Genomic DNA, 15,962 nt, shown 5'->3' on the forward strand with positions numbered 1-15,962 from the left:
CATCCTTCCTAGTATGCAGCGTAGGAATGTTAAGCAAGAATGTTAAGGCTGTTCTAAGGCATTTCCCTCTTGTTCCAAAAGAGATGCCTTTTGCTGAGAATAAATAGGTGTGCGACCAGCTCTTACGAAACCTATTTCGTTTTAATCACATTCTGGTGCTTACCAATTTCCGATCCTGAACCGTCTTGTCAAACACCGGTGAAGACCACTTGTTTGTGCGGTCCACCGTTTCTCCTCTCTAAGCCGCCACTCCTTTCTCGTTTCTAGATGTGTGACGTAATTTATTTCTCATGGTTATAAGCGTTTGTTTTATTTATTCGTAAACTGTTTCAGCATAAACAGATTGGAGACGGAATATGTACCTTACCTTTGAGTCTGTACCAACAACCCAGTTAAATGAAACTGTACTATAGATATAGTATTAGACAAATATATGTATATATCTAGGAACAAAGATCCAAAGTCTTGCCTATTTGTGTGTGCTATACACCCCAATATCCAGTGGGTACGGTCTACCAACGAGCATAACGCAATATGGAAACCCTGTCAAATTGACATATGGGTCCCAAATTGTCTTCTTCCAAACTTGGCCTTTCCTGGCTGAAACCCGTGGTTTGAGGATCCCAGAATATCCCTCTTTGGACATGAATGATAGGATCTGGTGAGGACCAGCGTATTGGGGGGGGGGGGGGGGCACTGAAGGCATGAAAGGGGGAAAGCCATAGATAGACACCCCGACGTTTGCAGTACCATGTCAACAAGGGAAGGCTATCAGTGCCTCCGCTCCCTCATTCCTTCCCCCTTTTGACAGTGTTTGCCCCAATGTTCCATCTTCTTCATGTGTCCAAATAAAATAAAATAAAAAGTTCACTGCAATGTTGTAAAATAAGTTATACTGTATATCGGACTGGTTTTTTTTTAATACAGAAGTTTTGTTTCACTGTTTCCCAGCCTTGCCTCCATTTCTTCTTGGGGTGGAAGGGGAAAGAGCAAAGGTCAGCTTCAAAGCCTTATGATGGGTCCTGGATGCTCATTTCGGAAGCTAAAGTTGGGACTTGGATGGGAGGCCGAACAAGGAATAGCTCTGGAGATTCCTCTATGGCATTGAAGGGTGGACATTGGCACTCAGGTTAATGCGGTGGTTCCCAACCTTTTTTTGACCAGGGACCACTTTGATCAGGGACCACTCTCCAACATTAGCACCAAAAGGGTTATGAATCAGTTTTGGTCAACTTTAGATTTGATTTGGTTATTTGGGGTGTTGCTTCAGAAAATAGCATTGGATAGACCACATCAGCTCTAGTTTCTGATACAGAACATATGCTATCCAGTAATTATTATGCTGTACTCTGACACCGTATTGAAAGTTAGACTTGGACCCAGTGGAGCCCTGAGCAATGAAATCAAGACATCAACTGGGGTGAGACAAGGGTGCATTTTAGCCCCTTTTCTCTTTAACTTCTATATAAATGACATCATAAATACATTATCCTCTGACAGTCTACATGGTCCTAAAGTTTTGTCCAGAACTATTAACATTCTGCTTTACACTAATGACATGGTGATTATGGCAACATCTCCAGTGGGACTAAGAAGATCACTGGCAAAATTCAATTCGTACTGGGTTATGAATCAGTTTTTGGTCAACTTTAGATTTGATTTGGTTATTTGGGGTGTTGCTTCAGAAAATTGCATTGGATAGACCACATCAGCTCTAGTTTCTGATACAGAACATATGCTATCCAGCAGTTGCCACCTGTTCACCAACAGAAAACCATATTTAATAATCTAGAGTTGAGGTAGTAGTAGTAATCTTTCATGGTTAGTCAGTCTCTCTCCTCCCAACATCTCTGTTGCTTCAGCACTATAAGAGGGCTTCGTGAGACCATTCGCTCTCGCTGTGTGGTTTTGAGGAAGCGGTGCAATAATGGTGAGGCCGCGGCCCATATTGTCGTTCTTGTGGACCATTGGTGGTCCAGGGACCACAGGTTGGGAACCACTGGGGGACTCCTGGCTCAACAGCAGTACATGTGAAAAAGATCCTTGTGGACAACACATTAAACATGAGCCAAAAATGTGATGCTGCGGCTAAAAAGCCAATAGGATTTTGGCCTGCATCAATAGGAGTCTAGATCCAGGGAGGTCATGCTCCCCTCTATTCTGCCTTGGTTAGACCACACCTGGAATAAGTGTCCGATTTTGGGCACCATAATTGAAGAGAGATATTGACAAGCTGGAATGTGTCCAGAGGAGGGCAACTACGATGAACAAGGGTCTGGAGAATAAGCCCAATGAGGAGCAACTTAAAGAGCTGGGCATGTTTATCCTGCAGAAGAGAAGGCTGAGAGGAGACATGATAGCCATGTACAAATATGTGAGAGGGGAAATCATAGGGAGGAGGGAGCAAGCTTGTTTTCTGCTGCCCTGAGACTAGTACGCAGAGAAATGGCTTCAAACTACCGTAAAGGAGATTCCACCAGAACATTAGGAAGAACCAAGGCAAGGCAAGGCTATTGCTGGATAACACGAAACCCCTCCAAGCACAGAGCAGAAGACCTCCAGGACATTCTTCCTTCCTTAGGTGGGAACTCTTGAACAATTTCAACTGTCCCATCTGCCAATGCTGCAATTTGGTGTGCCAACCGCCCAGCTTTCGGTGCAAGCAGAACCTCAAAAGTACAGTGCCCATTTAGGCCGAATTGGGGCCCATTATCCCCTCTCCATCCAGCTTCCAAGTTCTCCCCTCTCATGCTGCTTCAGAAATGGGGGTGGGACAGGTGACCGTTCAGAGACGGTCTCTGAACGCCGGGCATTACAAGTGGGTTGTCAACAGCTCCTTTGCCCTCTGGTGAGTGGACAGACTTGTCATTCACTTTTTAAAGAAAGGTTCTTTTTATTGCCATTTCAGTGTGAAAGGGTATATCAGAACTTTTGCACTTTTACTCAAAGAACAGCATTGGACATACAGACACACAGATTCTATGTTACTACATGGAATTCACAAACAACCTACAGTTTTTCCAGCCTGAAACATGTTTACTTCCTTCTTAACAGATACTGGTTTTTGGTCAGTAAATGTTGACAGATGTAAACATTTCTCTTATCACTGTCACAGTTCTTATCACATTTTACTAGAGCAGGTAAACCATTTCACTTCTCATGAGCAGGTTTTATTTACAATCCATCAAGCAGGTAGTTAATGGTTTAGTCATTGCAGACCTTAATCTTCAGAATGGTGTCTCCAAAATTATTAGCTTTCATTCATTCATTCCATTCATTCAGTTCATCCATACCCACACATATAAAATCCACATTTATCAAATCTATACATCATTTCTCATGACAGACGTTGCTCCTTTGGAAGGTCCAACGTAAAGGACATTCCAATGAGGATCTCATTGAGGTTGGCTATAAAATCTGGAGGGGGCCAACCGGACATCGACATTGCCAAACAAATACCATTTTACATCACTTTCAAGGGTGGGTTCTCCAACTTTGGGGGATGACCTCTTCCATCGTTTCCATTCATGGTCCTCATGGCCTTGGGTACTGGGGTCCTGCATATGTTCTTCATATCTCTAATGTAGACCAACCTTGAGTAATTATGTTCCTCAGGTACACAATGTAAATCAGCTTTGGTTGTTATGGTTCCTTTAGATGTTCCTCATGGCCTTGGTCACTGTGGTCCCTATAGATTCCCCTCGTGGCCACAATGTAGACCAACCATGGATAATATAGCTTCTCATGGGCATCATGTAGACCAGTGTTTCTCAACCTGGGGGTCAGAGGGTTTCTGAGAGGGGTTTCAGAGGGGTCACCAAAGACCATCCAAAAACACACATTTCTGATGGTCTTGGGAATCTCTTTGGCAGTGAAGGCTGAAGATCTCTCCATCTGTCCGTCTCTTCCATTTAGGAAACAGACAGTGAATCCTCACACCAAAAGCCCTCCTCCTGCTCTCTGGATGTAGGTGAACTAACACGCCAAAACTCAAGGTCAATGGCCACCAAACCCTTCCAGTATTTTCTGTTGGTCATGGGAGTTCTGTGTGCCAAGTTTGTTTCAATTCCATCATTGGTCGAGTTCAGAGTGCTGTTTGATTGTAGGTTAATATAAATCCCGACAACTACAGCTCCCAAATGACAAATTCAATCCCCACCCGCACCCCACCAGTATTCCAATTTGGGCGTATCAGGTATTTGTTCCAAATTTGGTCCAGTGAAATACATGAAAACAAAAGCCCAGCAGCTCAGCGGTTTAACCCACTGCGCCACCAGGGGTTCCTTAGGGACTTAGCATGTGGTAAACAATCCCTAGAAATGCTGATATAGTCAATGGCACTCATTTTACAGTATGTCCAGAGACGAAGGGGAATTCCACTGGGTGGTCTCCTTCCAGAGCGCCTTTTAATATGTTTAGGTTTAGCCTGGCAGTTGTTTGAGCCAGTTGTAATCCTGTAAAATTCGATTTCTGATCATTTGATTGTCGCATAAGGAGAGATAGATCATAATTGGGCTCGGGAGGGAAAATCTTATGGTGTCTATAAAGACAGAGGTCAGGGCCCATCTTTACGTTGAAGCCGCCTCCCGAAATGACAAAAGCATTTGGGTTCCGCATTATGAGATCAGCAACATCCATTTCCAGATCGGACCACTGGGCCAGATCTGTGGTTTCCTCTTCAGTGGGGATATATATACATTAACTACCAGCAGCATGTGATGTTGGAATTGGATCAACACTGCCATTGCGCTCTTTTTGGATGGAGGCCGAGTGAGAAGGGAGGTGGAGAGAACTGATTTCCCTGTGAAATGAACTCTTTCTGCATCTGGGGAGATTCAGTCTGGGTTATTGTATTGCTTAGATGTGATTTAGATTGTTCCTTCATGTCTGAGATTCTGAGGATCTCCGCAAGGGCACTGTCATCCCTGTCAAAGGTACTCGTTATAGGTTTGCCTGTTGTCTTTCTGTCTAAGTATTGGAATTTGGTGTCTTGTTCATGTTATTTGAGTTGTGGATATGTAATTGGGGTTGTCTAGATGGAGGGTCATATACTCTACCAGATATAAGTTCTCGAATCCATGGGTCACAGAAGACTCTAGTAATCGCAATGTGGATTGCCTGTTCCAAAGGAAGTCCTTCAGGTGTAAGAGGCGGCTGGGGCTTGGGGAATTACCAAAGGTGAGAAAAACACGTTTCTCATTGGGACAGCTTGGTAAAAACATGAACTTGTATGATATTGGACTCACAAACTTTTATTATTAGAGAGTTGTCTATCTAAGAGTAGGTTTGTTTGTAATACATTTATTATATTCCTTTGGATTCTGCTTTAGGAATCATCTGTCTTTCCCATATCCTTTTTCCTTTTTCAGGAAAAGAGATTTAAAGATGGACTCAAAGCCAACCTTAAAAACTCTGGCATAGACACTGAGAACTGGGAAGCCCTGGCCCTTGAGCACTCCAGCTGGAGGTTAGGTGTGACCAGTAAGGCTGTAGAATTTAAAGAGGCATGAATGGAGGGCAAAAGATAGAAACGTGGAGGAAGGCGCGTCAAGCCAACCTCAAACGGGACCGCCTTCCACCTGGAAACTGATGCCCCAACTGCAGGAGAATATGCAGATCAAGAATAGGGCTCCACAGTCATCTATGTACCCATCGCCAGTACACTGATCTTGAAAGACAATCCTGCTTGTGTTATAGAGCTAAAATTTAGGGGTCTTTGCCAGGAGGCAGAGACCAATTAGACTCCTCAAAGAGTTCTTTTTTCCCTGGCGAGACAGAGAAGCATCCCATATTTTTCCCTGATTTCCCAATGAAAAGTCTCACCAGTTGAAGAAAGGCCATCGAAGTTTAATGCGATTCAGCTGAAACCGGATGCAAAGCTGCAATCATTCGCCAAGCTAAGCATGAGGAGATTACACCAATGCAGTCATATTTATAGTAAATTCAAATTTGCAGAGTTCAAACCCCCCGCCCCGGCTTCCCTGTTGTTCCCTGCCATGATTGGGCGATGGGCTCCAGTGGTCCGTAGGAACCAATGGGGAGACCTCTGCCACCTGGTGGCAACAGCCAATCAGGAGAAATGGAGGCGGGATGAGGGAGCACAGGAAAGGGGTCCTTAAACAAAGGAATGCCATGTGCTCTTGTGAGACAAAGGGACAACATGTGTCCTGATCCTTCCTAGCTGTGAGACAGGGGAAGAATGATGACATCCTGAGGTTAATGCTAAGTAAACAAAAGCAGAGGGGGAGGTTTCAGTCTTTTGTTTCTGAAGGCCAGGGGGTTCCCTTACATATAGAAATTATACACAGGGAAATCATATGCAGCTATCTTCCCATCCGGGACCCCAGAGAGAGATTAATAATACCAATTATAAAAAGCAGACGATATCAGGACACAGCATGAATTCATAAGTTGTCTTGAAGAAAGTTCATGGATAGAGAGCGAGTCCTTGAAGAGAGTGAAGTCCAGGAATGTAGCAGAATTCAAAAAGCCAGACAAAGGGAGTCTATGGAGTTCCACTGGGTCAAGACGCAAAGCCCTGCAGCGCTGGGATGGAAGCCGATCCCATGGTCCTTGGAAAACTACAGCTCTCTCTCGAGAGAGAGAGAGAGGCAGAGACCCCAAGGTCTAGCCATTCCCAAAGTTTCATGGGGTCCTCATTGTTTGTTAAGGCCTTGACAAATTGACCAAGACTTAACCCCTATTGTGCAGTCTGGTACCTTTGTCCTTTGCAGAACTATAAGTCACTATCCCTTATTTGGGGGGAGGGTGCTCGACATCACTTGGACAACGAGGGATTGCCTATGTAAGTAAGTAAGTAAGTAAGTAAGTAACTTTCCCATATAAGGAAGATTTTGGTTAAGAGACTTGTATTTTGAATCATTGTTACGTATACTTTGAACTTCGACAAACCTTGTTTGTACATTGAATGTTCTATGACCATAGCATATATATGAAAAACATTCTTATGGTTTATACTGTTGCATTATATTTTTTGTTTATAGTGGCCTTTTGCCTTTGTACTTTGGGGGATCCTTTCTCTGTATAGGCTTGAAATAGAGAAATTTGGAGCAGCCACTGATAGTGAGCAACATGCCGCAGGTAGCCAGAACCCGAGACCGAGAGCCACACCTATTAAGCAGCGAGTGGCTGTGGTGCTCAGCCAGCCTGTGGATCCATGCGCTTGGCGAGCATAAGGAAGCCCAACTCGACGAAAGAATGCTCACCAAGTTGGAGAGAAGTCACTGAAGATTTTATTAAACCCAGCTGAAGTGATGCCAGCTTGTGGCAGCCCGCTAAAGGATAGCTGAGATACATAAAACAGTAAAAGGCACTTTTTAATACATTTTTCAGGTTCAAAATTCCCATCACCCCAGCTGGACCTGGCTTCGCTGTGATTGGCTTCGCCGGAGTGACGTCAGTGGGGGCTCCCTGGAGAGGCAGGAGTTCAGTGTGCCTCAGCCAATGAGAAGGTGCTGGCCACCTCTGATGTAGATTTCCCTCTGTCCAATGATTGGAGAGGGGCTGGCAGATCTCAGAACAATAGGTGAGATGTTGATTGGTAATGGGATTAAATATCCCTTTTGTGCAGACACAATGACCCCGATGGGTCTTCTGAACCTTTACTGTCCCTTATGCATTCAGTTCCTGATCGAGCCTAGTGTCCCGAACACCGGACTCTGATGCAAGTTCCAGCAGGAAGCATTGTCCATATAAATGTTCAATGATGGGGAATAACAAAGGGGGAAAATAGCATTTCCAAGACAGTGGTATGGCAAATGTCACGTATTGTCCAAACAGCAACACAAAGGAGGGTTGGTCCACCTGGCTCCGGTTGACCTCTGTGTCACCTGGGTCTTATGGGTTATATTGAGGTAGCTGATTAGATCCCATGAAATACAAATGAAGCCTGGCAAGATGTTGGCTGATCTTCCCAGGACAGGAAAAATGCCGGCAAAGGTTATCGCAAGACTGAGTTGGCAACTTCTCCAATAATATCATAAAGTGATACAAAAGCATAAACAAGATTATAGATAAACAGATATGGGGGGCCGTGGTTACAGGGGTTTCCTCTACTGGAAGCCTGGTCCCCACAGGTTGGTGAAGTGGTTTGAATGTAGTGGCAGGAAAATAGACAAAAACATCGAAAGTAGGTAAACTTTTTTGATTTCATTAACAAAGTTTAGGAATGGGTTGTGGGGTTCTCCATGGGGTTGCTGGCTGCTGCTGGGTCTACTTGAAATCATGGAGGAATTTAAAAGGGTCTGGCCCTGAAGGAGAGACTCTGTGGACCCACCAAAAAGGACTTGTTACAGTGGTGAGCAAGAGAAGCCGCAATTTAAAATATTTTTCCCTAAGTTCCCAAAAAGAATCTCACCAAAGTTGAAGGAAGCGCCTACCAAGATGATTTTATTGTGATTCAGCTGAAGAGGATGCAAAGCAGCAATATTTTGCCAAGCTAAGCATACAGTGTACAAAAATAAAGGCCTTTTTATACATAAAACAGAGCTGCCAGGTTTGAATCTCCCATTCCCCGCCTCTCTGCCGGCTCAACAATGATTGGCTGGTGCTCTACAGCTAGGAGGAGGCTTCGCCTCTTCCTGAGCGCCTGGGCCAATTGCTGGACTTTTGCTGCCTCAGCATCCTGACAAATCAGGAGAGAGGGAGGCGGGACGAGAGGGAGACAATGGATTCTTGAGAGGATTATGGAGGTAGGAAATGTCCAAGCGGCCAATGAGTCCTGGGGCGTGTGAGCCAGCCATTCCTATTGTCATTGAGTGGCTGCAATAAATGTAATCCGGATTTTTTCCAGTGCTGAGAGACAGGAACAATGAGGGAATCTTGGCTGTGGTTTCAGTGGATAAAAGTTGAATCAGTAACAGATTAAGACAAGGTGTGGCTTTCCGAAGGCTTCCTTTGTCCTATTGAGATATGATCAAAAATTCCAAGTGACCGCTTCCTCTGGGGGGCCAACTCCGAGGCCAGAGGTCACGATCCTTTGTTATTGTCCATGCAAAAAAGTGTCTTTTGATAAGAGTCTTTTCAACTGGAGATTTTCTTCTTTCCAGGGTCACGCAGGGGTGGCTGCCTTGTATTTTTATACATTTTTCAATAAAGGGGAATTGGGCAAAAGGGTCAGGAAAAGGTCAGATACACAGGGAGGAATATAGAAATATAGAAATCATGATATAGAAAACATACCCACTTATCCCTCCCACCAGAGTCCCATAGAAGTTCAAGAGAGCACATAAGTGTAAAGGGAGGTGGTTTCTTAGTAATAAATGTGCCACCTTCTGCTGTATATGAAACATAGGGCATAAAACCTTGATTAAATGTACACACTATCTAACATGGGAAGGGTCCTTGTTGTTGTTAGTGTCTTGGCAAATTGACCAAGGCTTAACCCTTATTATCCAGTCTGGTGTCCTTGTCCTTAGCAAAACTATAAGTTACTATCTTTTATTGGGGGGGGGGGGAGGCATGTTCGACTTCATACTCAGTTGAGGGAAGCTGAAGCTGTAATAAATGGGACAGAGAAGTCTTTAGGTTCTTTTTATTTCTCCATCTGCTGTGGTTCCGGTGCTGAAATTGAAGCAGAATCTTTTATTTTCTTTCCTTTCCTTTCCTTTTCCTTCTTTTTTTTTTGTTTTTTTGTTTTTGTTTTTTGTTTTTGGAGGAGTCATCTACAGCTTGGCGTGTCTCAGCAAGGTTTTGTTAATCTCTTGTTTACCCTGAGAGGGAGGCTGCTGACGGGATTCCGGTAGGTTTTTTACTTGTTCAACAATCTCATTTACTCTTTGTAACATGAGAATCATAAATTCAGCTGAAAGCAAGCATATCTCTTTGCAGGATTGATTGATATGTTTGTGGGGGGTGCCCGGAGGATTTGCAGAAAGTTCCAAGATTCTATCTGCACTGCTTCCCTGCACAGGCGAGAATCCTAGGCTAGTCCCATGAGAGGTCAAAGGGGATAAGGGGCTTGTGCTTGTGGAATTTATAGGGTCTGATTTAGGGCCCAAAAGCGAAGGTCTGTCACTCACTGTATCAGTCGCCATCGACGTGGCTGGTAGGTAGGAGTCAATTCTCATTTGTTTCGCCCGGTGGCACAGTGGGTTAAAGCGCTGAGTTGCTGAGCTTGTTGACCGAAAGGTCGCAGGTTCGAATCCGGGGAGCGGTGTGAGCTTCCGCTGTCAGCCCCAGCTTCTGCCAATCTAGCAGTTCGAAAACATGTCAATGTGACTAGATCAATAGGTACCACTCCGGCGGGAAGGTAATGGTGCTCCATGCAGTCATGCCGGCCACATGACCTTGGAGCTGTCTATGGACAACGCCGGCTCTTCGGCTTAGAAATGGAGATGAGCACCACACCCCAGAGTCAGACACGACTGGACTTCATGTCAAGGGGAAACCTTTACCTTATGAACCCCTGTAACATCGCTGGGGCTAACTCGGTTTCTTTTCCTGCCCTTGGTTGGCATTTTGGCTTGGGAGTTGTGGAAAATGCTGGGTTTTTCCAGAACTTAGTACAAGAGCTGCTTGCAGGATGCCATGCTCCAACCCCGCCTCTTTTTTTCAGATGGATTAGGAATTGTCTGGTTTTCCCTATAAAAGGCAGTAAGAGCAACTAAAGCTTTGGAGAGCTTCTGTTCAACTATTTCAAAGCTCCCTGCCTGAGTGGTGATGTCGCGGTTGTCAGCATACATAAAACTCCCCGTCCCTTCTGGCAGTGGATGATCATTTGTATAAATGTTAAACATCGATGGAGTGAGCACACTCTCCTGAGGAAGGCGGTTCTGTTTTCACCATCTGCTTCTCTGGCCCTGCAACTCAACAAAAAAACTCCTGTTTTCTATCAAATTTCCTATGAAACGGGTGAGGTGATTATCCTTTGTGATATTATACTTTTTTTTTTCAGGAGGAGTCAATGGTTTACATATCATAAGCTCCCAAGAGTTCTATGAAGATAGCAGATTAAAGATAGCCTATAATCTGCTATCTTTCAAAACCATTTTCTATGTGCTGAATCAGGTTTAGTACTAGTGATGTGCAACTCTTCCCTTTTCTGAAACCATCTTGCTGTGGGATCATAAATGGGTCTATTTTTCCCATAATTAAAAACCTACCTTTGTATGCTTGCATATGGAGAAGAGGGGGATTAGAAACTTACATATAGTTAATATACCACTGACTGTAAATCGCTCTTATACTCTAGCTCTGTTGGTTCTGGTTCGGTAGGCTTTGTTGGCTCTGTGATTTTTTTGGTTGTATAATCATTTTTTAAACTATTTTAAATTGAATATTTAATTGTGGTTTCTATAAATTTATGTTTAATGTCTTCAATAATGTTAGGCTAGAACAGTGGTTCTCAACCTGTGGGTCCCCAGATGTTTTGGCTTTCAACTCCCAAAAACCCTAAGAGCTGGTAAACTGGTTGAGATTTCTGTGAGTTGTGGGCCAAAACATCTGGGGACCCACAGGCTGAGAACCACTGGGTTAGATTTGGTTTATGTTATGTTATTTGATAGATAATGTTATTATTTAATTTCTGGATTATTAGTTTGTCTCAAATGTTGGTTTCTGATTTCTATTTTGGGAACAGATTACTTTGTTATTTTATTTGCTAGGATTAACGGCATTACGGCACTGAATGATTGCCATTGTTTTTGAAATCCACCCTGTCTCCTGTCTCCTTGGAGACACAGGGTGGAATACAAATAAAGTTTAGGATTATATATTAAAAGCACCCCACGCAATACCTAAAGGCTCACCCTCAGCTCTCCTGCTGCCGTCCCTCATCGCTCCTTCTGCGGCTAGGCATTTTTGACTGTCTTTTTCCCCCTGACTCCGCTTGCAGGTGATGGCCATACTGCCTCGGAGGAAGAATTGGCGCTCCATGGGCAAGGGCCTGGCGCTGGCCATACTCCTGACCAGCTTCATGCTGCTGCTCTACTCCTATGCCATCTCGCCCTTGCAAGTCAGCATAACCAAGTGAGTGAGCTGGGTCTGAATTGAAACTTGGGATGGAAGAAGTGGAGATCTCTCCCTTTGGGAGGGGGGTTTATGCGCCCTTGCCTGAAAACTCCCCGCAAGTAGAACAGTGGTGCCACAAGACAGGAGAGGGGAAGGGTCTCCCTGAGGGGCTGGTTTCCTGCTTCAAGGTGTTCCTGATCTGTGTGAACTGCCTCATTGCAACCCCATCTGCAAAACGTGGGCAGCTCGTAATGGGAGACACGGTTCTTCAGACAATAAGGCCCTCTTCAATGTGGTTCCCCAAATAGTAGTGGCATTAGACTAAATGCTCCTTGCAGTCCCTGCAGTTCCCTTTCTGAAGAGTGCTGGGTTAGAGAACTCTAGGAAAATCCTAAACCTACTTTCTAGGAGATTGATGTCATTAAATTTCATCTTGTCTAGGAGGTAGCTGCTGAAACTCTGGAGGCAGGAGCTCATTTCACCTCAGTAATTGTCTAATTTAAACACGATATAGTCCTAGAGTCCCACATGTGAACATTCAATGATTCAATGCTTGGAAGGCATAGTTTGGGAAAGGAGCCGGAGCATTCTTTTGGTCTGATGCAAGGAGTCTTCACCCTTGGCTTTTCTTTTCCAGGACCCCCATCCCCTCTGCTTGCTCCTCCTTCCGTGCCCCAGCTCGCCTGCTGTCCTCATCCAGCGCGAGCCACAGCATGCCGGGCCACAGGTGCCTCCCCAAGCAGGACATCATGTTCATGAAGACTCACAAGACGGGCAGCAGCACAATCCTCAACATCTTCTTACGCTTTGGGGAGAAGCACCATCTTAAGTTTGCCTTTCCCAACGGCCGCAACAACTTCTACTACCCATCCTTCTTTGATCGCAGCCAGGTGCGGGACTACCACCCGGGCATGTGCTTCAACATCATCTGCAACCACATGCGCTTCCAGTATGAGGAGGTGCGCAACCTGCTGCCAGCTGGTGCCACCTTTGTGACTGTGATGCGGGACCCAGCATACCTCTTTGAGTCCTCCTTCCACTACTTCAGGCGCCTCATTCCCTTCACCTGGAAGCTCTCTGGGGAGGACAAGCTGTCCGAGTTCCTGCGGGACCCCTGGCGCTACTACAACCCCAAGGGCTTCAACGCTCACTACCTGCAGAACCTCCTCTTCTTTGACTTGGGGTACGATAACACCCTGAACCCTAACAGCCCTTGGGTGGAGCAGTCCATCCAAGAGATCAACAGACGCTTCAACTTGATCATGCTGCTGGAGTACTTTGACGAGTCCCTGGTGCTTCTTAAGGACTTGCTTTGCTGGGATCTGGAAGATGTCCTCTACTTCAAACTCAATGCCCGGAAGGACTCCACGGTATCACGTTTGACGGACGAGCTCTACCAGAAGGCCACCGCCTGGAACCTCATTGACACCAAGCTCTACCAGCACTTTAACACCACATTCTGGCGCAAGGTGGATGCCTACGGAAGGGAACGCATGGCCGAGGATGTGGCCCGCCTGCAGGAGGAGAACAAGAAGATGACCCGCATCTGCATTGACGGGGGCCGCCCCGTGGACGCCAACGCCATCCAGGAGTCCGCCATGCAGCCCTGGCAGCCCCTGGGTGAGAAGTCCATCCTGGGCTACAACCTCAAGAAGCACATCCACAAGAAGCACCGCAAGCTGTGCCGCAAGATGCTGACCCCCGAGATCCAGTACCTGACGGACTTAGGAGTTAACCTGTGGATCCCGAAGCTCTGGAGCCGAGTGCGGGAGTTCCTCAAGTGGTAGGTGTGGGTGGCGGCCCCTCTCCCTTACCCACCACGAGAACTGCCTGGTGCTTATCCTTCCCATTCCCCTTCCTTCCTTCCTTCCTTTCTTCCTTCCTTCCTTCCTTCCTTTTTTCCACCTCTTCTCTTTCCAATGTTTGTAGACAGAAAACGCTTTCCTTATTTCCCTATCCGTGCGATTGTTAAGCAATGGCGAGCATCCGAGGGTTGCGGAGAGGGTTATCCTTGGTCGAGAGCACGTTCCTTAATAACTGTACAATATGGGTTTAACATTCTAGGATTTGGGAGAGGGTTATCCTCAGATGAGAGCACATTTCTTAATAACTGTACAATACATACATAACTACGTCACAAACTGGAAACTATTTAGTTATGGGCTCGGCATCTTGGATTTCCCAGCCTTGCCTCCATTTTTTCTTGGGGTGGAAGGAGAAAGAGCAAAGGTCAGCTTCAAAGCCTTGTGAGGGCCCTGGATGCTCATTTAAGAAGCTAAAGTTGGGACTTGGATGGGAGGCCAAACAAGGAATAGCTCTGGAGATTCCTCTATGGCATTGAAGGGTGGACATTGGCACTCCGGTTAATGCGGTGGTTCCAAACCCTTTTTTGACCAGGGACCACTTTGACCAGGGACCACTCTCCAACATTAGCACCAAAAGGGTTAGGAATCAGTTTTTGGTCAACTTTAGATTTGATTTGGTTATTTGGGGTGTTGCTTCAGAAAATTGCATTGGATAGACCACATCACCTCTAGTTTCTGGTACAGAACATATGCTATCCAGTAGTTGCCATCTGCTCGCCAAAAGAAAACCATATTTAATAATCTAGAGTTGATGTAGTAGTAGTAATCTTTCATAGGTAGTCAGTCTCTCTCCTCCCAACGTCTCTGTTGATTTAGCACTATAAGAGGGCTTCACCAGACCAGTCGTTCTCGTTGCCGCGTGGTTTTGAAGGAGCAGTGCAAAAATGGTGAAGCTGCGGCCCATATTTTCGTTCTTGTGGACCATTGGTGGTCCAGGGTTGGGGGACTCCTGACTCGACAGCAGTCAGGCATGTAGCCGGGGGGGGGGGGGGGCTCGGGGGGCTTCAGCCCCCCCCTCCCTGAAATTTTCATGGTGGTTCGCGAAAAGGCCTTATTGGTGCATTATTTAAACTGTTATGTTTATTCATATCATATCTGATCACCATACTCAATATATCCCATATGCATGGGGGTATTGGGGTAATGATACAAAAGGTTTGCTAGGCTAGACCCTCTTTCACTCAGACTCAGCCCCCCCCCGAAACTCAGCCCCCCGAAACCCCCCCTGAAAAAAATTCAGGCCCCCCCCCCCCCCCGAAACGAAATCCTGGCTACGGGCCTGACAGCAGTACATGTGAAAAAGATCTTGGAGTTCTTGTGGACAACACATTAAACATGAGCCAATAATGTGATGCTGCAGCTAAAAAAGCCAATGGGATTTTGGACTGCATCAGTAAGAGTATAGTGTCTAGATCCAGGGAAGTCATGCTCCCCTCTATTCCGCCTTGGTTAGGCCACACCTGAAATCCTGTGTCCAATTCTGGGCACCATAATTGAAAAGAGATATTGACAAGCTGGAATGTGTCCAGAGGAGGGCAACTAAAATGATCAAGGGTCTGGAGAACAAGCCCTAAGAGGAGCGACTTAAAGAGCTGGGCATGTTTATCCTGCAGAAGAGAAGACTGAGAGGAGACATGATAGCCATGTACAAATATGTGAGAGGGAAAATCATAGGGAGGAGGGAGCAAGCTTGTTTTCTGCTGCCCTGAGACTAGTACGCGGAGCAATGGCTTCAAACTACCGTAAAGGAGATTCCACCTGAACATTAGGAAGAAATTCCTGGCGGCCAGCAACCATACCCTACAATGAACAAGAGCCATTTCCATCACCCCCTGAGTTTGACAAGGGGTGATGGGAGTTGGAGTCCTGCTGCCTCCTTCTGTTGGAAGGGAAGCTGATTGGGCAAGAACACCCAGCACCTGGGGTAACCTGGGAAGAAGCATAAAGGGCCAATACACAGCTTGGGCTGAGAGATTGACTCTTCCTGGGCTTCAAGGAGAAAGGACCAAGATGGGGTCAGGTGTGATGGGCGTTGTGGGCCTCAGCTTGGCACTTGCTGTAGCACAGAGGGGTAAGAAGGGGGCATTCAATAGCCATCTCAAAGCTCTCCCAGGCCATTACTCAAGG

General features: G+C 45.8%; 1 protein-coding gene across 1 annotated transcript; it reads left to right on the forward strand.

The window, feature by feature from the left end:
- Window positions 1-11,802: 11,802 nt before the first annotated feature.
- On the forward strand, window positions 11,803-13,827 carry LOC132781492 (galactosylceramide sulfotransferase-like). The gene is made up of 2 exons (XM_067473026.1): window positions 11,803-11,964; window positions 12,578-13,827. Exons 1-2 carry the CDS (start codon window positions 11,858-11,860, stop codon window positions 13,755-13,757), a joined length of 1,287 nt encoding a protein of 428 aa, XP_067329127.1. The 5' UTR covers window positions 11,803-11,857; the 3' UTR covers window positions 13,758-13,827.
- Window positions 13,828-15,962: the final 2,135 nt, after the last annotated feature.

This window comes from Anolis sagrei, chromosome X (assembly GCF_037176765.1).
Source record: "Anolis sagrei isolate rAnoSag1 chromosome X, rAnoSag1.mat, whole genome shotgun sequence".
Taxonomy (NCBI): domain Eukaryota; kingdom Metazoa; phylum Chordata; class Lepidosauria; order Squamata; family Dactyloidae; genus Anolis; species Anolis sagrei.

Bases quoted from the DNA above. Each gene is read 5' to 3' on its own strand.
- LOC132781492 (XM_067473026.1), top strand. From the start codon at position 11,858: ATGGCCATACTGCCTCGGAGGAAGAATTGGCGCTCCATGGGCAAGGGC. The intron at 11,965-12,577 runs GCCCTTGCAAGT...GTCTGATGCAAG, and splicing joins CTCTACTCCTATGCCATCTC to GAGTCTTCACCCTTGGCTTT.